The sequence below is a fragment of the Heteronotia binoei genome, chromosome 8 (assembly GCF_032191835.1).
Source record: "Heteronotia binoei isolate CCM8104 ecotype False Entrance Well chromosome 8, APGP_CSIRO_Hbin_v1, whole genome shotgun sequence".
In the NCBI taxonomy this organism is placed as follows: domain Eukaryota; kingdom Metazoa; phylum Chordata; class Lepidosauria; order Squamata; family Gekkonidae; genus Heteronotia; species Heteronotia binoei.
Window position 1 is genome coordinate 115,157,756 of NC_083230.1, and position 23,611 is coordinate 115,181,366.

The 23,611-nt window shown below is 48.8% G+C and overlaps 1 protein-coding gene across 2 annotated transcripts in view; it reads left to right on the forward strand.

The window, feature by feature from the left end:
* Positions 1–23,611, forward strand: part of USP6NL (USP6 N-terminal like) — a 267,261-nt gene that overhangs the window by 149,583 nt on the left and 94,067 nt on the right. For both annotated transcript variants that reach the window (XM_060245943.1, XM_060245942.1), the window contains 2 exons: positions 1,033–1,106; positions 3,395–3,477. In XM_060245943.1, the coding sequence (XP_060101926.1) occupies positions 1,033–1,106; positions 3,395–3,477 (157 nt within the window). The remainder of the gene's footprint in view (positions 1–1,032; positions 1,107–3,394; positions 3,478–23,611) is intronic.

The following is a 23,611-nucleotide window of genomic DNA, read 5'->3' on the forward strand; positions in this document are numbered from 1 at the left end:
CTGTTAGTGATCACAGTCCTGCGTGGCACCCAAAGGTTCATGATCCCTCCGCATTTTATTTCACCTGCGGCGTCTGTTTTCCTGATGTGTCAAGCCATTGCTCCTGCTGTTACACGTCCCTGCTGCGTTTCCTGGCATGACCTGTGTTCGTTTCCTCCAACTGCATTCTCTGTGTTAATTTAAGTGCCCTTGCGGGGGAAGGAAAGCCAAAGGCGTTTCTTGAACAGTGCGGAACAGTGCAGTTTCTTCACCCTTTGTGCATCTGACCTGGTTTGTTTTGTAGTCTCCAGGAGCAGTCGCACGGTGATACAGACCACGGTTTTGGGATAGTTAATAACCTAACCCGAAGCTGAGCCCATGAGTGAACAAGAGAGAACTCGATTTGAAGACTAGAGCGCATGTTCCCCAGAAGATGCTGAGACAATAAAATGTCAATTGCTTTGGGACTCTTCACTGTCCCTGAAGAAAGTGGGAGGGGTTCAAAATTATCCCTGTTATCACAACATTTCTCATTCTTGGGAATCCTTTTGATCTAAGTCAGAAGGATTCCCATTCTTGAGATGCAGGGCTTTTTTGGTAGCAGGAGCTCCTTTGCATATTAGGCCACACACCCCTGTTGCAGCCAATCCTCCAAGAGCTCCCAGGGCTCTTATTGCAGGGCCTGCTGTCAGCTACAGGAGGATTGGCTACATCCGTGGGGTGTGGTCTAATATGCAAAGGACTTCCTTTGCAGTTTCTGCAGACTGGAGAAGGTTCAGCAGCACATGACCGGTTTGTATAAAACACTGGCCAGGCTTGTTAGGTCTTGCCGTCTTCAGCTGTCGGCCATAATGCATGTCTTTACTGCATTTCATTTGCAAAGCAGTCAGCCTTATTGGCACTAGCATGGTGGATTTGTAAAACTGCATTATTTGTTCAATTACAGTCCTTGTTCCAAAGGAAACTTCTGTTTTCTTCCTTTCCAGCCGTCATAATTGCTCCCGTCAGAGAAAATCCCTAACGTGCTGCGTACTTGTCTTATCATTTCCCCAGGTACAGATGCTGAGCGGGATTCTGCTATCAAAATCGCCCAGGAAAGAGCAGAAATTGTTGCCAAGTATGACCGAGTAAGTTCTATGTAGTGGCAGTGACAAAAAAAGGGCAAATTGTATGCTAGGGGATGATTTTGAAGGGGATTGAAAACAACATGCAAAGTATTTATTTTCTTCATTTATACCTAAAGTTCTCCCCACTGGAGAACATAAGAGAAGACGTGTTGGATTAGACCAGGGGTGGCTAAACTTGCTTAACGTAAGAGCCGTATAGGATAAAAGTCAGGTGTTTGAGAGCTGAACATCAGATGTTTCGGAGGGAGGGAGGAAGGAAGGAAGGAAGACAAAAAGATGGGGTGAGGGAGGAAAGAAAGAAAGCAACTTTAACTTTAAATGCATTCTCCAAGCCGCTGGCTTCGAGAGCCACATAATATGTGTGAAAGGGCCACATGTGGCTCCCGAGCCATAGTTTGGCCACCCCTGGATTAGACCAATGACCCATCTAGTCCAACCATCTGTGTCACACAGTGGCCAAAAAAACCCAGGCGCCATCAGGAGGTCCACCAGTGGGGCCATAAGAACATAAGAAGCCATGTTGGATCAGGCCAATGGCCCGTCCAGTCCAACACTCTGTGTCACACATTGGTCAAAACCCAAGTACCATCAGGAGGTCCACCAGCAGGGCCATAAGAACATAAGAGAAGCCATGTTGGATCAGGCCAATGGCCCATCCAGTCCAACACTCTGTGTCACACAGTGGCCAACACCCAGGTGCCATCAGGAGGTCCACCAGTGGGGCCATAAGAACATAAGCCATGTTGGATCAGGCCAATGGTCCATCCAGTCCAACACTCTGTGTCACACATTGGTCAAAACCCAGGTGCCATCAGGAGGCCCACCAGCAGGGCCATAAGAACATAAGAGAAGCCATGTTGGATCAGGCCAATGGCCCGTCCAGTCCAACACTCTGTGCCACACAGTGGCCAAAACCCAGGTGCCGTCAGAAGGTACACCAGTGCGGCCAGAACTCCTGGAGTCCTCCCACTTTTGCCCTCCCCCCCCCAAGCACCAAGAATACAGAACCTCACTGCCCCAAAGTGGGTTATATTGTGTTTCTGTCCTCCGTTTTATCCTTGGAACATCTCTGAGAGGTAGGATAGGCAGAGGTTGTCCTACTCACCTAAGGTCACCCAGGGCGCTTTCACAGCACCAGTGGGGATTCGAACCCAGGTCTCCCAAAGCCTAGTCCAACAATCTGACCACTGCAGCACACTGGCTCTCTTGATGCCCTTGCCTAGATGTCCATTTGGAATCTTGTGCATAGGTAAAAAGGTGGCGAAAAGAACAGCCAATGGGTTCATAGGGAAGGCAACAGAGTCTGAGCCTTTCTGTCCTGAGGCCTTGGGCTCTCTGAAGGGATTCCTGTGACATCATTTTGTGGCCCTCCATTGTAGAGACAGGAGAGATTCACACATGCAACTCCCAGACTGTCGTCTGGTACTCTCACCCCTACGCCCGCATGGATCCTCTGCTTGGCGAGAGCCAGTTTAACGTAGTGGTTAAGAAGAAGAAGACTGCAGATTTATACCCCGCCCTTCTCTCTGATTCAGAGACTCAGAGCGGCTTACAATCTCCTATATCTTCTCCCCCCCACAACAGACACCCTGTGAGGCGGGTGGGGCTGAGAGGGCTCTCCCAGAAACTGCCCTTTCAAGGACAACTCCTGAGATAGCTATGGCTAACCCAAGGCCATTCCAGCAGCTGCAAGTGGAGGAGTGGGGAATCAAACCCGGTTCTCCCAGATAAGAGTTCTCACACTTAACCACTACTCCAAACTCCCTGCTCCTCCACATACACCTGCTGATGTGACTTTGCATCAGTCATAAGTTTTCTCAAGGCTGTTCTGCTCAAGAGCATTTCTGGGAGGGTTTTCACAGCCCTACCTACCTCACAGGGTGTCTTCTGTGGGGAGGGGAAGGGAAAAGAGATTTGTAAGCTGCTCTGAGACTCCTTTGGCTAGCGAAGGGTGGGGTATGAATCCAATATTCTCCTCCTCCTTCTCTTTCTCCTTCTCCTCCTCTTTGTAGTCAGGGGTGGAATTCCAGCAGGAGCTCCTTTGCATATTAGGCCACACCCCCTTGATGTAGCCACATCTTCCAAGAGCTCACAAGTCTCTTTTTTGTAAGCTCTTGGACGATTGGCTGCATCAGGAGGGTGTGGCCTGATATGCAAAGGAGTTCTTGCTAGAATCCCACCCCTGTTTGTAGTTAAGCTGTAGAGTACAAACGGCTTCCAGGTATTGTAACACCTGTGCTGTAAGTCAATTAATTTGTCTCTTTTTCTTCCATTGCTTTTCACCGTAGGGACGAGAAGGCACGCAGATTGAACCTTGGGAAGATGCCGACTACCATCTTTACAAAGTCACCGACAGATTTGGTTTTCTGCAGTAAGTTGTGTAGCTCGGGGCGGAACCTTGTTGAGAAATGTGTGCACGTTGTCGACTTCCACTCGTGTGTGCCTGTTTGCTCAAGAGTATCGACTGCTTACCTTTAGCAGACTTGCTCCACGAATGGGATTCCATTTGATGAATAAAATGCAAACAGCCTCGCACCGCGCATTCTGGTTGTTTATATTTGCCACTTTTCTCATTCTGTGATTTGAAATTGATCTGGCCTTGATGATAGAAAAATACCAGACCGTGGCTTTTCCTGCATGCAGAAGGAGCAATAAGAGACTAAAAAAAACCCAGAATGCTATTCAAGGGAAGAGAAATTTCGTAAGATAAGCTGGTGTTCTTGTTTTTCTTTTCATCGTGGTGGGGAGGATATCTGTTCATCAATATCAGAACCGTATAGAAACCACCTGCGTCTGTATTGGTCGTGGAGCATAACGATGGAAAAGTAGGAAAAGCTCGGCAGGAACTCATTTGCGTATTAGGCCATGCCCCCTTGCAATCACTGTTGTTTTGCAAAGGGCTTTTTTTTGCAAAGAGCCCCGTGGCGCAGAGTGTTAAAGCTGCAGTACTGCAGTCCTAAGCTCTGCTCACAACCTGAGTTCGATCCCCGGCAGAAGCTGGGTTTTCAGGTAGCCGGCTCAGATTGACTCAGCCTTCCATCCTTCCGAGGTCGGTCAAATGAGTCCCCAGCTTGCTGGGGGGAATGTGTAAAAGACTGGGGAAGGCAATGGCAAACCACCCAGTAAAAAGTCTGTCGTGAAAACATTGTGAAAGCAACGTCACCCCAGATTCGGAAACGACTGATGCTTGCAAAGGGGACCTTTCCTTTCCTTTCCCCTTTTTTGTAGAATAAGCCCAGCAGGAACTCGTTTGCATATTAGGCCACACCCCCTGATGCCAAGCCAGCCAAAACTGCATTCCTGTGTATTCCTGCTTAGAAAAAGTCCTGGGTTCTGGCAAGCTTAGCTGTAATGAAGACTGGCAAGCTCCGTTCAAGCACAGGTTTCAAACTCCAGAGGGCAGTCTATGGTTAGGAAATCAGAAAGTTACTTCTGTGCAGGTGATGGTCAAGTAGAATGATACCAGATAATACACAAGTACGATTAGGAGCCAGAAATTAAACTGATTGAATCAGAAACAGATGGCTATAAAGCTTGTTCATCTTCATTCAGGACAGGCAAAGGGAAATATCGCTTCACACAGGGAAAGGAAAGGTCCCCTGTGCAAGCACCAGTCGTTTCCGACTCTGGGATGACGTTGCTTTCACAACATTTTCACGGCAGACTTTTTACGGCGTGGTTTGCCATTGCCTTCCCCAGTCATCTATACACCCCCCCCCCCAGCAAGCTGGGTACTCATTTGACCGACCTCGGAAGGATGGAAGGCTGAGTCAACCTCGAGCCGGCTATCTGAAAACCCAGCTTCCACCGGGGATTGAACTCAGGTCATGAGCAGAGCCTTAGGACTGCAGGACTGCAGCTTTTAACATTCTGCGCCACGGGGATCTTCACTTCACACAGAGAGGGATGGAAATGTGGAACTTGCTGCCAGAGGATGTCGTTCTATCCACAGGAAGAGACAACTTGAAAGGGGGATTTGATAGATTCATGGGGGAAAGGTCTATCAGTGGCTGCTAGCCACAATGACCAAAGAGAACCTCCATATTCAGAGGCACTCATCTTCTGAATCCCAGAGGCAACATCAGAGGAAGGTCACAGCTTCTGTGCCATGTTCTTTGCTGTACAGAGGAACTAGTTGGGCACTGTTTGAGACAAGACACTGGACTAGATGGACAACTGGTCTGTTCTAGCAGGGTTCTTCTGATGTTCTTAGGATGCAGGACTAGATGGACCTCTGGTCTGATCCAGCAAGGCTCTTCTTATGTTCTCAGGATGCTGGACTAGATGGACTACTGATCTAATCCAGCAGGGCTCTTCTTGTGTTCTTAGGATGCTGGACTAGATGGACCTCTGGTCTGATCCAGCAGGGCTCTTCTTGTGTTCTTAGGATGCTGGACTAGATGGACCACTGGTCTGATCCAGCAGGGCTCTTCTTGTGTTCTTAGGATGCTGGACTAGATGGACCACTGGTCTGATCCAGCAGGGCTCTTCTTATGTTCTCAGGATGCTGGGCTAGATGGACTACTGATCTAATCCAGCAGAGCTCTTCTTGTGTTCTTAGGATGCTGGACTAGATGGACCTTTGGTCTGATCCAGCAGGGCTCTTCTTATGTGGACCTCCTGATGTCACCTGTTCTTTTTTTTTTACCCCTGTGTGACAGAGTGTTGGACTGGATGGGTCATTGGCCTGATCCAGCATGGCTTCTTTTATGTTCTTACTGGTTGCCTGATGGCTTCCCTTCCCCCCATTATGATCATGAAAGGAGTAGAAGGAGATGAGGACATGAGAAGTTGGTGAGGAGGAAAGAAAGAGAAGGATGGAAAGGACAGGAGCTGCCATTAGGAAGGGCTGGCCCGTGACCCACATCCAGAGGCTTTGCGACCTACCTTTCGGGCTTGGCCCACCAGCTGGGAAACACTGGTCTACTCAAACTGGCAGTAGCTTTCCAAGGTTCTAGACAGAGGTGTTTTCCATCCCCTACCAACAGATCCCTCCTCCCCTTTGGGGCTGAAGATGCTGGGGATTGAATCTGGTTCCTTCTAGGATCTAGGGGTCTTAGTGGATAATACACTAAGTATTATCAACAGTGTGATGTGGTGGCTATAAAGGCAAATGCAATTTTGGGCTGTATCAACAGAAGTATAATGTCCAGATCATGTGATGTGATGGTATCGCTTTACTCTGCTCTGGTAAGACCTCACCTGGAGTATTGTGTTCAGTTTTGGGCACCACATTTTAAGAAGGATATAGACAAGCTGGAATGGGTCCAGAGGAAGGCGACGAAGATGGTTGAGGGGTCTGGAGACCAAGTCCTATGAAGAAAGGTTGAAGGAGCTGGTCATGTTTAGCCTGGAGGGAAGGTGGCTGAGAGGTGATACGATCACCATCTTCAAGTCCTTGAAGGGCTGTCAAATAGAGGATGGTGTGGAATCGTTTTCTGTGGCCCCAGAAGGTAGGACCAAAACCATTGGGTTGAAATTAAATCAAAAGAGTTTCCGACTCAACATTCGGAAGAACTTCCTGACTGTTAGAGCGGTTCCTCAGTGGAACAGGCTTCCTCGGGAGGTGGTGGACTCTCCTTCCTTGGAGGTTTTTAAACAGAGGCTAGATGGCCATCCGACAGCAATGAAGATGCTGTGAATTTAAAGGGAGGTGTTTGTGAGTTTCCTGCATTGTGCAGGGGGTTGATGACTAGATGACCCTGGAGGTCCCTTCCAACTCTATGATTTTATGATTTCTTCTGCATACCAAGCAGATGCTCCACCATTGAGTCACAGGCCTTCCATCGTTATGCAACTTCTGAGATCCTTGTAAGTGGACTTGGCTGGGGATTGGACCTGGGGCCCCATGCTCACGGAGCGCGTGTTCTCCCATTGAACTGTGACCTTTCCCCAGTGTGCTTGCTTGTACAGCTGCAGCAGTGGGCTGAATTGCCGCATTGTTTGCTGTCATTTTTATTAAGGAGTTGGTGGCAACGAGCTCCTTTGTTAAGCAGTTTCCCCAGGAACAAACACCTTGGTCCAGAATTTGCATTACAGTTGCATTGGACTAGCAAGGAGCTTTTAACACAGTGGTCCCCAACCTTTTTGGTACCAGGGTCCGGTTTTGTGGAAGACAATATCTCCATGGGCTTGGAGGGGGCGGGACAATGGTTTTGGGATGATACAACTGGCTAATTTATTCCTATTAGTTTGGTGTGGTGGTTAAGTGTGTGGACTCTTATCTGGGAGAACCGGGTTTGACTCCTCCACTTGCGGATGCTGGAATGGCCTTGGGTCAGCCATCGCTCTCATAGAGTTGTCCTTGAAAGGGCAGTTTACAGAGAGCTCACTCAGCCTTGCCCATCTCACAGGGTGTCTGTTGTGGGGCAGGAAGGTTAAAGAGATTGTGAGCCTATGAAGAAAGGTTAAAATGCTTGGGGCTCTTTAGCTTGGAGAAATGTCGACTGCGGGGTGACACAATTGAGGTTTACAAGATTATGCATGGGATGGAGAAAGTAGAGAAAGAAGTACTTTTCTCCCTTTCTCACAATACAAGAACTCGTGGGCATTCAATGAAATTGCTGAGCAGTCAGGTTAAAATGGATAGAAGGAAGTACTTCTTCACCCAAAGGGTGATTAACATGTGGAATTCACTGCCACAGGTGGTAGCAGCTACAGGCATAGCCAGCTTCAAGAGGGGGTTAGATAAAAATATGGAGCAGAGGTCCATCAGTGGCTATTAGCCACAGTGTGTGTGTGTGTATATTTGGCCACTGTGTGACACAAAGTGTTGGACTGGATGGACCATTGGCCTGATCCAACATGGCTTCTCTTATGAAGAAGAAGATATTGGATTTATATCCCGCCCTCTGCTCCAAAGAGTCTCAGAGCGGCTCACAATCTCCTTTACCTTCCCCACCCCCACCCCCCACAACAGACACCCTGTAGGTAGATGAAGATATTGGATTTATATCCCGCCCTCCACTCCGAAGAGTCTCAGAGTGGTTCACAATCTCCTTTACCTCCCCCCCCCCCACAACAGACACCCTGTAGGTAGATGAAGATACTGGATTTATATCCCGCCCTCCACTCCGAAGAGTCTCTGAGCGGCTCACAATCTCCTTTACCTTCCTCCCCCACAACAGACACCCTGTGAGTTAGATGAAGATATTGGATTTATATCCCGCCCTTAACTCCAAAGAGTCTCAGAGCGGCTCACAATCTCCTTTACCTTCCTCCCCCACAACAGACACCCTGTGAGGTAGATGAAGATATTGGATTTATATCCCGCCCTCCACTCCAAAGAGTCTCAGAGCAGCTCACAATCTCCTTTACCTCCCCCCCCCACAACAGACACCCTGTGAGGTAGATGAAGATATTGGATTTATATCCTGCCCTACATTCCAAAGAGTCTCAGAGCGGCTCGCAATCTCCTTTACCTTCCCCCCCCTTTTAAGGTAGATGAAGATATTGGATTTATATCCTGCCCTCCATTCCAAAGAGTCTCAGAGCAGCTCACAATCTCCTCTACCTTCCTCCCCCATGACAGACACCCTGTGAGGTGGGTGGGGCTGGAGAGGGCTCTCACAGCAGCCGCCCTTTCAAGGACAACCTCTGCCAGAGCTATGGCTGACCCAAGGCCATTCCAAGCAGCTGCAAGTGGAGGAGTGGAGAATCAAACCCGGTTCTCCCAGATAAGAGTCCGCACACTTAACCCCTACACCAAACTGGCTCATATGTTCTCATTCTGAGACTGATACAGAGAGAAGGCCAGGATATAAATCCAATGTTGTCTTAGTATTATTATTACTACATTGTAATATATAATGAAATAACTATACAACTCACGGCCTGGTTGCTAACAGGCCAAGGACCTGGCGTTGCGGACCCCTGCTTTAACCGATTTCTCATCCTTGGGTTCCGCATACAATTTAGGAATCTTTGGCTGTTGAACTTAGAGTAGATGTGACTTCAAAACCACTGGGGAGCTCCGTTTCAAAAGATGATTGCAGTTCTCTGTTCGGTGTTAATGCTTTCATTTGCATTTTTGTTTTAGTGTCCAGCGCATTCTGGTTATTGCTGGTTGGCCCTTCTAGCCAACCCTTGGAATATTATCAATTATTAAAAATCAATTTTAGAATAGTGCCGGATTGAGATGTCTCGTGGGATCAAGAGGAAGTCGCTGCAACGCGTCGCTCGAGACAGGCCAGGAACTGGGTCAGACGTGCGTGCTAATAAAAGTGCACCGATCCATTATTCTAATACCGTGTCAGCTGCAAAAATTAAGCACCCATAAGTCAAAGGGACGCTAAAGTTAGGCCCGTGCAGGCAAGCTGCCTTCTTCTGCTTTATGGAACGTGCTGTTTAATGGTCTTCACGTTAGCACTTTCCCCGTGACTCGAATTAGTGTCCGCACCTGACTTTTAGTAGCAGTTAAATGTGAAAAGTTTCCTGCTTCCCTTTGGAATGATTGCTTTTAAATGGTGTTTCTCTGATGTATCTTTGGGTCAAACCCAGGGGTTGTTTTGTAGGGAAAAAAAGGTGCAGGAGCTCAATAGCATATCTCATTGGCATATGCTCCAGGATCTGTGTGCAGCGGGGAGAGAACTCCCCACTGCATGAAGACCCTGGCTGGAGATTCAGGAGCTACACTCCTGTGACTTCCTGCTGCATTCAAGCCCTGGTCAAACCCATTGACATTTCAGGACCAGAGAATTGTGCATGGATGTTATGGCTGTAGATGACGTTTTTTTGTTCACTTACATGGTGGTGCATATCAAAGACACCCGTGATGTGAATAGGAGTCTTTTTGTTGGAAAGCTGCTGCTCCCCTTCTTTCTTCCCTTCCTCCCTCCCTTCCCAGGCAAAGCCCTGCCCCCAGCTTCCGGGGCCAGGGGGAGGCACAGCAGCGGGCTGCTCGGAGCTTGCCTCTGAGCAAGCCCACTGCCGTGCTGCCCCCGCCCGAGCTTACCCAGGCTTTCCGGGAGCCATGAAGCCTGGGCAAGGTCGGGGTGGCAGTGGGTGTGTTTAGAGCCGGGCTCTGAGAACGCTTGTTGCCACACACTCCGACCTCGAGAAGACCTCGAGAGGTCAAGGTGGCAGTGGGTGTGCTCAGAGCCGAGCTTTGAGCATGCTCACTGCCACACACTCCCGACCTTGCCCAGGCTTCCTGGAGAATGGCTGGGCAGTGTCTGCGCTCCATGGAGCTTGCTTTCCATTGGAGAAGGCAGGCTGTAAGGAGCACACACACTGCCCATGAGGAGAGGCAGCTGCCTACTTCCACGTGCTGGCCATTTCCATGAACATAGAGGGTGAAATCGGGGGTAAAATTTCTGTGGTAATTCAATATGAATCATGCTGAGGTGAAATCAACACATGCACAGACTTTACTTCTTATGTTTCAGGTAGTGAGAGACTCTTAAGCTATTTGGGTTATTTAAAATCTTTTTTGTTGAGAGGTTTTTGTTCCAAACACTCCAGCATACTTTCTTTGAGTATTCTCTGACTCTTTTGGTTTCCAGAAAGCTGATACACTTTTTCCAGTTGCCCAACCCCTTCTCTTGAAACACTGGTACTCAATCTTGAGTTTTTAATTGACTCTTAAGGCCTCCGAAGGCAGTTTCCACCAAGGACCTCTGCACTCTACAGAGCTTTCATCCTAGTTTGACTGAGTAGGGAAATTCTCCTTTCACTAGAAAATCTATTTGCTTTTCCTTGGCCAGAGTGGGAGTCTGCGTCTAACTACCCACTCATCCTTGCCAACTTTCCGCAGTCTCCTATGTTAAATTGCTCTCAGTCAGGGCTGAATTCTGAAACGGTCAGACAGTTCTCCTCCGCATCCCGTTCAGAAGTCTTTCTCTGCTCAACTAATGCTAACCAATCATTGGAATGGCCTGTCACTCTCTTGGAATGGCCTGTCACTCAAGGTATTCTGGCTCTGTGAAGAATGAACCTTTCACAGTCCTTTATCTGTTTACAACAGCACTTTTAAGCTTTTGAAAGTGCAGTCTGTCAGAACCTCCCAAAGAACTAAAGGGAATTCCCATGGGTATGGAAGTGCTTGTGTATATATGGATCTACTATTACCCTTGAACTCACATGAAGCTGCCTTTTACTAGATCAGATCCTTGGTCCATCAGTCAGTATTGACCTCTCAAAATGGCAGCAGCTCTCTGGGGTCTCAGGCTGAGGTCTTTCGCAACACTTGTTACTTGGTCCTCTATAGATGATAGGGATTGAACCTGTGACCTTCCATTGAGGAGAGCCAGTCTGGTGTAGTGGTTAAGTGCGTGGACTCTTATCTGGGAGAACCGGGTTTGATTCTCCATTCCTCCACTTGCACCTGCTGGAATGACCTTGGGTCAGCCATCGCTCTGGCAGAGGTTGTCCTTGAAAGGGCAGCTGCTGTGAGAGCCCTCTCCAGCCCCACCCACCTCACAGGGTGTCTGTTGTGGGGGAGGAAGGTAAAGGAGACTGTGAGCCACTGTGAGACTCTTCGGAGTGGAGGGCGGGATATAAATCCAATATCTTCATCTACCTCACAGGGTGTCTGTTGTGGGGGAGGAAGGTAAAGGAGATGGTGAGCCGCTGTGAGACTCTTCAGAATGGAGGGCGGGATATAAATCCAATATCTTCATCTACCTCACAGGGTGTCTGTTGTGGGGGAGGAAGGTAAAGGAGATGGTGAGCCGCTGTGAGACTCTTCGGAGTAGAGGGCGGGATATAAATCCAATATCTTCTTCTTTTTCTTCTTCTTGAGTCACAGCCTCTTGCCTGTTACAACCCACACCAGGATTTATTTCCAAAGGGATGATTTTTAAAACTGCTCCTTAGCTTAGAGACGTAACACTTTCTCCAAACAAGACTGTAACTTGGTAGAGTTATTATCAAAGACCTTGGTAAATAGCAGGGAAAGGAACGAGAAGGAATTGAACAAAGGAAAATGCAGGGACATTACATTCTTAGCCTGGAACACAAATCTGTGCAATTGAAAAATGTTACTGAGCCCCCCAAGGTTTGCGAACTGCGTGTTCATGAGGGTCTCCTCCCACACACACACACACACCACTTGCCAGTGTGATGTTGTGGTCAAGAGCAGTGAACTCTTGTCTGGGAAATGGGTTTTGATTCCCTACTCCTCCACCCCATGCAGCCTGCTGGGTGACCATGGGCCAGTCCCAGCTCTCTCAGAACTCTCTCAGCCCCGCCTACTTCACAGGGAGAGGAAGAGAAGGCGATTTGTCAGCCACGTTGAGATTCCTTAAGGTAGAGAACAGTAGGCTATAAAAACCTCTTCTGAGAGCCAGTTTGGTGTAGCGGTTAAGTGCGTGGACTCTTATCTGGGAGAATCAGGTTTGATTCCCCACTCCTCCACTTGCACCTGATGGAATGGCCTTGGGTCAGCCATAGCTCTCATAGACCTCCCTCCCCTGTAGTGGTTAAGTGTGCAGACTCTTATCTGGGAGAATCAGGTTTGATTCCTCACTCCTCCACATGCACGTGCTGGAATGGCCTTGGGTCAGCCATAGCTCTCATAGACCTTCCTCCCCTGTAGTGGTTAAGTGCGTGGACTCTTATCTGGGAGAATCAGGTTCGATTCCTCACTCCTCCACATGCACGTGCTGGAATGGCCTTGGGTCATCCATAGCTCTCATAGACCTCCCTCCCCTGTAGTGGTTAAGTGTGCAGACTCTTATCTGGGAGAATCAGGTTTGATTCCTCACTCCTCCACATGCACGTGCTGGAATGGCCTTGGGTCAGCCATAGCTCTCATAGACCTTCCTCCCCTGTAGTGGTTAAGTGTGCAGACTCTTATCTGGGAGAATCAGGTTCGATTCCTCACTCCTCCACATGCACGTGCTGGAATGGCCTTGGGTCAGCCATAGCTCTCATAGACCTTCCTCCCCTGTAGTGGTTAAGTGCGTGGACTCTTATCTGGGAGAATCAGGTTTGATTCCTCACTCCTCCACATGCACGTGCTGGAATGGCCTTGGGTCATCCATAGCTCTCATAGACCTTCCTCCCCTGTAGTGGTTAAGTGTGCAGACTCTTATCTGGGAGAATCAGATTTGATTCCCCACTCCTCCATTTGCACCTGCTGGAATGGCCTTGGGTCAGCCATAGATCTCGTAGAGGTTGTCCTTGAAAAGGCAGCTGCTGAAAAAAGCTCTCTCAGGCCCACCTACCTCACAGGGTGTCTGTTGTGGGGGAGGGGGGAAGGTAGAGGAGATTGTGACTGCTCTGAAATTCGTCTTCTTCTAACTATTTTAACAAATCTGCATTCAATCAGCAGTAAAGGTTTAAGGGCAAGAACTATATCCCTTCTAGTCTTGTCCTCGAATATTTTCCCTTTCCTTTAATCTGATTAAAGCTCCTAAACGAAAAGTCTCGAGCCGCCAAAAACCCTTCTGTGAAGTAGCAGCACTAAACCGATGGAGAAACCTTGCACCAGCAAGGGTAAGGTTAGGGAATCTGTCAGATAACTATTTTTGCTTCTTGATATCAACGGGCGCAGCACTGGCCATTTTGGCAGAGCAGGGTTTGCTCTTTCTCCAGCTGTTGATCCAGAGTATAACTTTATCGGCTAGTTCGTGGCAGGAGCCTGCCAGAATCTGTCTGGAGAACAGCCTGCTAACGCTAGGGATTATTGTTCTGGCCTGGGGCATAACATCAGGCTGTTGAGATCGGTATTCGGTATCTCGCTAAGGCACCGACACGTTCCCTCTTTATCTCTCCCGCTTGATTCTTTAAATGTAATATGTTTTAGCAGCAGGTGGGAGAATGAAAATAATGAACCGCAGAAATAGATTTCAATCATATCTGAAGCGCTCCATTAAACGTCTCCAGACGGAGCCCTTGATTTTTTCGTTTTCAGTCGAACTTTTTGAGAGGGGTGTTTGGATAGGTATCGCATAAATTCCTTGCCTCTTCAGTTTGTATCTGATTTATCAGAAATGCATCATCTCAGGCCTGTTGCTGTATTGTGATTCCTAGATACTTCTTGAGAGCCAGTTTGGTGTAGTGGTTAAGTGTGCGGACTCTTATCTGGGAGAACCGGGTTTGATTCCCCACTCCTCCCCTTGCACCTGCTGGAATGGGCTTGGGTCAGCCATAGCTCTTGCAGAAGTTGTCCTTGAAAGGGCAGCTGCTGTGAGAGCTCTCATAGCCCCACCTACCTCACATGGTGTCTGTTGTGGGGGAGGAAGGTAAAGGAGATTGTGAGCCGCTCTGAGACTCTGAGATTCAGAGTGTGGGGCAGGATATAAATCCAATCAATATCATCTTCTTCTTCATGCAAGCATGGCTCTTTTGAAAATGGCTCTTACGGAGACAGGTATAATTTACTGGCACATTTATTTTTAATTTTTATTTGTTTACTTCCTTCATACTCTGCTTTTTTCCCCAGTGGGGATCCAGAGCAGCTGAGATCCTTCTCCATTTTATCCTCACAATAACCCTGTGAGGTAGGTTAGTCCGAGAGCGTGTGACTGGCCCAAGGTGTCCGGGTGAGCTTCCAGGGCAGAGTGGGGATTTGAACCTGGGTTTTCCAGATCCTAGTCTGAAACTTGAACCACTACTGCCCCTCTAGTATGACTTGCTCTGTTGAGACTCAGGATAGCGATATGCCTTATCTGTATGACGACTGCAAATCAGATTCTTGCAAAGCAGTTGCACTGCTAAGCTAGAGCATGGCCAGGGCTCTGAGTGTGTCTCATGAGAAGAAAATTGAATTGCATGTCCAAGCGATCCCAATGCTTGTAGCTGCCTTATAGAATCATAGAGTTGGAAAGGACCTCCAGGATCATCTAGTCCAACCCCCTGCACAATGCAGGAAACTCACAGATAGAAGAAGAAGAAAAAGAATAATTGCAGTTTTATACCCCGCCCTTCTCTCTGAATCAGAGTGGCTTACAATTTCCCATGTCTTCTCCCCCCACAACAGACACCCTGTGAAATGGGTGGGGCTGGGAGGACTCTCCAGCAGCTGCCCTTTCAAGGACAACCTCTGCCAGAGCTATGGGTAACCCAAGGCCATTCCAACAGGTGCAAGTGGAGGAGTGGGGAATCAAACCCGGTTCTCCCAGATAAGAGTCTGTGCACTTAACCACCACATCAAACTGGCTCTCCCCCTATGCCTCCCCCTAAATTCATAGGACCTTCATTGCTGTCAGATGGCCATCTAGCCTCTGTTGAAAAACTTCCAAGGAAGGAGAGCCCACCACCTCCCGAGGAAGCCTGTTCCACTGAGGAACCGCTCTAACGGTCAGGAAGTTCTTCCTAATGTTGAGCCGAAAACTCTTTTGATTTAATTTCAACCCGCTGGTTCTGGTCCTACCTTCTGAGGCCACAGAAAACAATTTCACACCATCCTCTATATCAAGGGTCCCCAACCCCTCTGCCCCGGACCAGTACCGGTCCGTGGTCTGTTTCTAAGTGGGCCGCACAGCTGCCATCCCACCCCACACGCAGCCTCATCGTTACCCCGCACAGCCTCATCGTCCCCTGTTTATACCACTTTAAGGCCGGGGAAGGTGCCATGAAGTGCTTTCCAAGCCAGCCTCCCCCATCCCCTGCTGATCAGCTGATCCAGTCAGTGGGGAAAACCACAGCAGCAGCGGCGAGTGGCCGCTGAAACAGCCACGCTGCTGTAGTTTTCCCGGTGGATTGGATCATCTGATCGGCGGCGGGGGGGGGGGGGAGGTCGGTCTGGAAGGCGCTTCACCTTAAAGAGGTAAAGTGGCCTTAAAGTGGTAAAAACAGGAGGTGGTGAGGCTGCACGGGGGCGGGCAGCAAGGCTGTGGGGGCGGGGCAGAGGAGGGAGGAGGAAATGGGAGGAAGAGGAGGCGCCGCGGGGGGGGGGGGGGCTGCATCTGGCTCTGGGACTGTGGTGGGCCGGCCAACCCTGGGGCCAGTCCCTGGGATAAAAAATTTTGGGGGCCTCTGCTCTATATGACAGCCCTTCAAGGACTTGAAGATGGTGATAATATCACTTCTCAGCCTCTTCCTCTCCAGGCTAAACACGCTCGGCCTTATACTGAATCAGACTATTGGTCGTTCAAGGTCAGTATTATCTACTCAGACTGGCAGCGGCTCTCCCAGGTTTTAGGCTGTGGTCTTTCTTATCACCACCAGTGTTCCCTCTGAGCTGAGTTAGTGTGAGCTAGCTCACAGTTTTTTAGCCAGTGGCTCACACCTTTTCGTCTTAGCTCAGAAAAAATGGCCCCAGAGGAAGCTAATTTCTGCAGTAGCTCACAACTTTAATTCCAGTAGCTCACAAAGCAGAATTTTTGCACGCAAGACTCCACAGCTTAGAGGGAGTATTGATCCCCACTCCCTGATTCTTAACTGGAGATGCCAGAGACTGAACCTGGGACTTTCTGTATGCCAAGCAGACGGCCAACCACTGAGCCCCGGCCCCTTCTGTTCTCATGAAGAGGATCTGAAATCGACAGTTAGTATAGAACAGGCAAATAGAGCAGCTGCACATAGTTTATGCTACAAGTTTGCTCTTTTGACACAATCCTGGTTTTGATAGTCGTGCAAAGTTGTAAAGCTCAAATGTCCCTCATCGAAGTGCTGCAAAATGTTCCGTCTCCTCGCTGCCTTTGGAGCTTCGAGTTCGTTCGCATGCTTTGAATTGTATCTGCATCCCTAAGGACTAGAATGGGTGGCCAAACTTGCTCAACACAAGAGCCACATGGAATAAACATCGGGTGTTTGAGAGCCGCAAGACAGGAACATCAGATGTTTGAGAGTTGCAAGACGTGAATGTCAGATGTTGGAAGGAAGGAAGAAAGGAAGGAAAAGAGATGGTGGGGAGGTGGAGGGAAAAGGGAGGGGAGAAAGAAAACAACTTTACATGCATTCTCCAAGCTGCCGGCTGGCTTGACTTGGAGAAGAGATTTAAAGAGACAAATGCTTTCTCCAGGCTGGCTGATGGGGGTGTTGGGGGTTTCAAGAGCCACGCAATGTGTGTGAAAGAACCACATGTGGCTCCTGAGCTGCACTTTCACCACCCCTGGACTAGAAACCTGCTAGAAAAGGACTTACTAGAGTCCACTGCTCTTAACCACTACACCAAACTGGCTCCCTGCTCTGATAATGTGGCAGTTTTTGCCCATTTCTCAAAGAAATCAGCTAGCTTTTCTCCATCATTCCCGGGGGGGGGGGGGGGGGGGGAGGAATCAAGTTGTGCCTAGGCTTCCCAATCCCCAGGTCCCAGCGGGGGATCCCCTGGTTTTACAGGCTTCCCCCCTCCCCCAGCCAGCTGGCCTGCGGGGGAAGCTCCACCCCCATAGCTATTATGCACCTCCAGGAACGATTCCCATAGGGAATGATGGGGAATTGATCCGCAGGTGTCAGGGGCTCTGGGGGGGCTGTCTTTTGAGGTAGAGGCACCTAATTTTCAGTATAGCATCTAGTGCCTCTCCCCAAAATACCTCCCAAGTTTCAAAAAGATTGGACCAGGGGGTCCAATTCTATGAGCCCCAAAAGAAGGTGCCCCTATTCTTCATTATTTTCTATGGAAGGAAGGCATTCTAAAAGATGTGCTGTCCCTTTAAATGTGATGGCCAGAACTCCCTTAGAGTTCAATTATGCTTGTCACACCCTTGCTCCTGGCTCCGCCCCCAGTGTCTCCTGGCTCCACCCCCAAAGTCTCCTGGCTCCACCCCCAAAGTCCCCAGATATTTCTGGAATTGGACTTGGCAACCCTAGTTGTGCCCCATTTTCAGCCTCAAATCTCATATTTGGATCTTACCCTCACCAGCCACCATCTTAATGTGCTGAATTTTTCTTTCGTGTTTTACGTTTTTATTTATTTATTTATTGGGTTGATATCCCGCCCTCCCCACCGAAGCAGGCTCAGGGCGGCTCACAACAATCAAACTAAAACAATAAAACAGTAGATAACATTAGAATTGAACAATTAAACCAAGTTAATAACAATTAAATAATTTTAAACAATTTAAAACAATATCGATACGAGTATCATTAATTTCTGTGTGTTCAGCAATGTTGGATGTTCTAGATTTTGTCATGAGGTATTCTTAAAAGTAACCTTTTAAGTGTAGGGATCCACAAAAATGTCAAAAGTGGCTCATATCTTATTCTCCTAACAGCAGCAGGGATCTTTGAGTTTATACTGGCAATGAACGTGTGTATTTTTCTCCCCTTACTGTGGGCCATGTCTTTTGATTTCAAAATGCTGCAAAGCAAAAAAACCCCGCAGCCCTAGGAAACCTTCATTAATGATCCTGCCGGAGACCATGGTGGTTGTTAAGCTAATACGGTGCCCTGGCTGCAGTGGGCCATAATAGCTTGTTGCTTGACATTTGGAATTTCCCTAGAGGAGGAAAGCCCATCCCGATTTTCGTGTTGCCACCCTTACAGCGAGGTGACGGCATCGATTTCCCTATTCATCCAAAACATCAAATCCTGTTTCTTACATCTTGCTCTATCCTGAAGCAAATCTTTAAACTGCAGCGGTGAAACCCGCTGTTTTTGTGCTCTTTCAGTAAACATTCTTAAAAGAGTAATAGCCTGATGGCTGTACCAGCAGATGTGCAACTTTCTGTTGATCCCACAAGTCTTTATCTCACAACCCGTTAGGTGGGGAGGCTAGTCCATCTGGTCCAGCCTCCTGTCTCACACAGTGGCCAGCCATTTCCTCTTGAGCAGGGGGTGTCAAACTCATTTGTTAGGAGGGCCGGATCTGACACAAATGGGACTTTGTGGGGCTGGAACATGAGTGTCATAGAATATAAAGCCTGGTAGTGGAGATATAAACTTTATAATGGACACAGACAAACCCAATTAAAGATATTTTTTAAAACTTAAAATGCAAACATGCTTAAAACTCCACTAGGGGTTTAAGTTGGAAAGGCGGGGGACTGGTGGAATTTGGCAATTTCATTTTTCAAAATAAAACATCAAGAAAAAGCACAAGGCTCGGACTCTGTGGAAACAATGAAATGGCATTGTAAACTTCTCCACACTAGTCTACTCAGATTGGCAAAGCCTTTCCAGTATAATAGCCCCCTTTGGCTGTGGGTCCCCACATTAGAGTACTCACTAGGTTAGGTCCATTCAGGAGAGATAAGGTGGCTGAAAGCATCAACCCTTGTTTGCAAGGACACAACTCCAGGAAGCAGGAGTTTTGGCTAGCTATAGGAAAGCTGAAAATGTAACCATCTCCACTCCAATTTGAAACCATTGCAGAATACAGACAAAGCTGCAAGGAACATGTGGAATGGATCTTAAAATCCACCCCACGTTTTCCTTGCAGCTGCTAGCAAAGAAAGGCAGGAAGAGCCTGGGACTCAGCCTGCAAGCTTCAAAGGGTGTTTCAAAGAGCCTTTGAAGCTCCCAGGCTGAAACTGAAAGAGTCTCAGCCTTGAAGCTTCAAAGAGCCTGGGAGCTGTAAGAGCCTGGGAACCTCAAAGGGTAAGGACAGGAGGGCATGATCAAAGCCTTGGGCAGGCCGGATCCAGCCTGTTGGCTGGGTGTTTGACACCCCTGCGTGAGGGTCAACAACAGAGCATAGAGACAGAGGCCTTCCCCTGAGGTTGTTTCCTGGCTCTCGGATTCAGAGTATTCATGCCTTTGAATGTGGAGGTTCCTTTTAGCTCCCATGGCTAGTAGCCATCGATAGACTTCTCCTCCATGAAACTATCTATTTCCCCTTTGAAAATTGTTTTTTCCTGTGGCCATCGCTACATCCTCTGGCGGTGAATCCCACATTTTAACCGCTCTCTGTGTAAAGAGGTATTTTCTTTAGTTTGTCCTGAACCTATCGCCCATCAGCTTCACTGGATGCCCTTGATTTTTGGTATTTTGGAAAAAGAAGGGAAATTTCTCATTGTCAACTCTTTCCACCCCATGCATAATTTTATAAACCTCTGTCATGTCCCCACTTAGTCATCTCTTTTCCAAACCAAAAAGTTCCAGATGCTTTGGACTATCCTCATAGGGAAGGTGTTCTGACCCCTTGATCATCCTCAGCACTTTTTCCAGCTCTATGAGCTCTTAAATGATGTGGAGGAGGAAGAGGAGGAGGAGGAGAGTTGCATTTATACCTTGCTTTTCAATATGAGTGGCTTACAATCCCCTTGCCTTCCTCTCCCCATAACCAGGGCTGGCTCACCCACTAGGCAAACTAGGCGGTTGTCTAGGGCGCCGGGAGGGTGGGTGCACCAAATTGGGTTCCCCACCCCCTCCTGGTGCCCCTGGCAAGCACCTAGTTTGCCTGCCTCCTCCCCCGCCGGCCGCTACTGCCGCCTGCCGCTGCTCCCATTTTTCTTCCCTTCATTCCCCCTCCCACGGCTCCTGGTTTTCAATGCCGGAACCGGCTCTACCACCATTTTCCAGCTCTCTAAAGCACCATTCCACTTGCCTGATCACTGGGTCGGTAGCCAAAACCAAGCTGCGGGGCCGCGCTGCGCTCAGTCTCTCATCAGGCAGCGTCCTGAAAGGGCGCCTCGGCTGCCGCTTACTCCTTTCCCTGGAGGGAAGGAGTTAGCGGCAGCTGAGGCGCCTTTTCAGGACGCCGCCTGATGACAGACTGAGTACAGTTCAGTTTTGCCTGCTGACCCAGTGATCAGGCAAGCGGAGAGGGGCTTTAGAGAGCCGGAACGCAGCGGTAGAGCCGGTTCCGGCGTTGAAAACCAGGTGGCGTGGGGAAGGGTTGGGAGGGAGGAGGAGGCGGCAGGGGGGAGACACGGGAGGGAGCACAGAGCCGTGGAGGGGAGGCACAGGGGTGTGCCAGGCAGTGAGCCTGCCTAGGGCGCCATGTGTCTGACACCAAGGGGCGTTAGGCCGCCCCTGCCCATAACACCACTTTTTCCAATTCTATGAGCTCTTAAATCAGGGGTGTCAAACACGCAGTTTGGGGGCCGAATCAGGCCCCTGAGCAAGTGGCTGTCATCTGCTTCCTTCTCCCTCTCTCTTGCTTCCTTCTGCATAACAGCTTGCTCAGTTGCACAGGATCTACAGAGCAAAACTCTGTTTTCTCCATTGGCTGAGGCTCCTCCCTTGGGGAGGAAGGGGGGAGGAGTAGCTTGCTTTGCCAGGCTCTCTCGATTGCACAGCAGAGCTACTGAGCCAAACGTCTCTTCCTTCTATTGACTGAGACTCCTCACCCACCCACCCCCAGTCTCCTGGGGAAGGAAGGAAAGAGCCAGAGCTTCCTTTACCCAGTTCTCTGGATTCCATCGGGAAATGCAAAGAAAGCATCTTTAAGACCAATGAGTGCTAACATTTTAAGCATGTTTTAAGTTTTTTTTTAAAAATATACATATTTGTGTTTGTCTGTGTTCTTTATAAAGTTTATATCTCTGCTACCTAATCTTAAATAGGTACACTCATGGCCCGGCTCAACATGGCTCGGACCAACCTGACATGGTCTGGGCCAACAAGGTCTCATTGCAGAGTACAATTTCTCATTTATGTCAGATTTATTTATGTCAGATCTGGCCCTCATAACAAAATGAGTTTGACAACTCTGTCTGATGTGGAGGAGGAGGAGCAGGAGAAGAGTTGGATTTATACTCTGCCCTTCAATTTGAGTGGCTTACAATCCCCTTGCCTTCCTCTCCGCATAACAGAGAAGCAAGGCAGAGGAACGCCCCCTCCAAGTGAAATCCACAGACCCCACCCCCAATTTCTTCCATTTTAGACAGTGCTCTTTTTCTAGCAGGAGCTCTGCTGCATATTAGGCCACGCCCCCTGATGTGGCCAATCCTCCTGGAGCTTACAGCAGGCCCTGTACTAAGAGCCCTCTAAGCTCTTGGAGGATTGGCTACAGCAGGGGTGTGTGGCCTAATATGCAGAGCAGCTCCTGCTAGAAAAAGAGCCTTGATTTTAGGTATCTTACTGGTCTTCATAACCACACCCCCATCTGTCTTACTACATGCATATCGCTCTTGGCTCACTATAAGTCAGGTCTGTGAGGCCATTTCTTCACAACAGTCAGTCTAGTAACTGCAGATGGAGCGATAGGGACTTCAAGAGCCACCCAATGTGTGTGAAGAGCCACACGTAGCTCCCGAGCCACAGTTTGGCTACCTCTGCCCTACCAGGTTGCCATAAGCCAGTCTTCAAGGCGCAACTGGGCTCCTGCTTTATTTTTGAATTCTGCCACATGGCTTACTGGCTATTCCTCCACAACAGGGCCACCCAGCAGGTGTGTAGCTGGGGCAGAATTTTAACAGGGGCTCCTAGTTCACACAAGAGCCCTGTGGCAGAGTGGTAAAGCTGCAGTACTGCAATTGGAGCCCTCTGCTCACGACCTGAGTTCAATCCCAGAGGAAGCTGGTTCAGGTAGCCGGCTCGAGGTTGACTCAACCTTCCAAGGTCAGTAAAATGAGTCCCCAGTTTGCTGGGGGAGAAAGTGTAGATGACTGGCGAAGGCAATGGCAAACCACCCCGTAAAAAGTCTGCTGTGAAAACGTTGTGAAAGCAACGTCACCCCAGAGTTGAAAACGACTGGTGCTTGCACAGGGGACTACCTTTACCTTTTTTACCTAGTTCGCACTCTCCCCCGCTGTGTCAAATCAGCGTTTGCGACAGCGGCCTTTGACCAGGATTATGGAGCAGGGTTCCTCTTTCCCTGTCCTCCTCCTGTTGCCCATTGCGCTGTGTATGATGTTACACAACAGCCGAGGCCTGCATAATTCATCGAGCCGTGGCGGAATACCAAACACTTGTATATTCATAAGCTCTGCCAGGAGAGTTTGGCTCGTGTAGACAGCCTTTGATTGCGAACAGCCGAGCTGCTAGGGAGATGTTGGGAGACACGGTGTGGGCAGAAGCCAGGAGAGAAGAGACAAAGGAGGGAGGGGAGGGGGATTGAAAAGCAGCGCTTTGCAAACTGGAAATCTAACACTCGGTATTCTCTGGCTTGCATGCAGCTAAATATTCCGCAGGAGCTTTTCCCATTTGTACTAGAATTCCCCTGTTCCTCCGCTCCCAGGCAGCTAATTTATCTGCATTAGAAGGAATAGCTGAAATAAAGAGAGAGAGAGAGATTATCAACAGGATGGGCAGTGATAACACATCCGCTCTTTGTCTCCCAGACAACTAAAATGTCTCTATTAGGGACACGGAGGTTCCAGAGGGGGGAAGCAGATCCCTATGGTAAACATCTCATTTTACCAGATACTGAATAAATCACACGCAGTAACAACTCCAGGGGGACAGCGGCGTTGTTCCCTTACTGCTACACCAAAGCAGTGTTTTAGAGACAAACAAGTTGTGTTTTTCTGGGTTTAGCTTTCGTAGACCTAAAGTCCACATCTTCAGAGGCACGTAATAGGTCTTAACTGAAGGTAAAGGTAGTCCCCCTGTGCAAGCACCAGTCGTTTCTGACGCTGGGGTGATGTCACATCATGACATTCTCATGGCAGACTTTTTACAGGGTGGTTTGCCATTGCCTTCCCCAGTCATCTGCACTCCCCCCGCCCCAGCAAGTTGGATACTCATTTTACTGACCACGGAAGAATGGAAGGCTGAGTCAACCTCGAGCC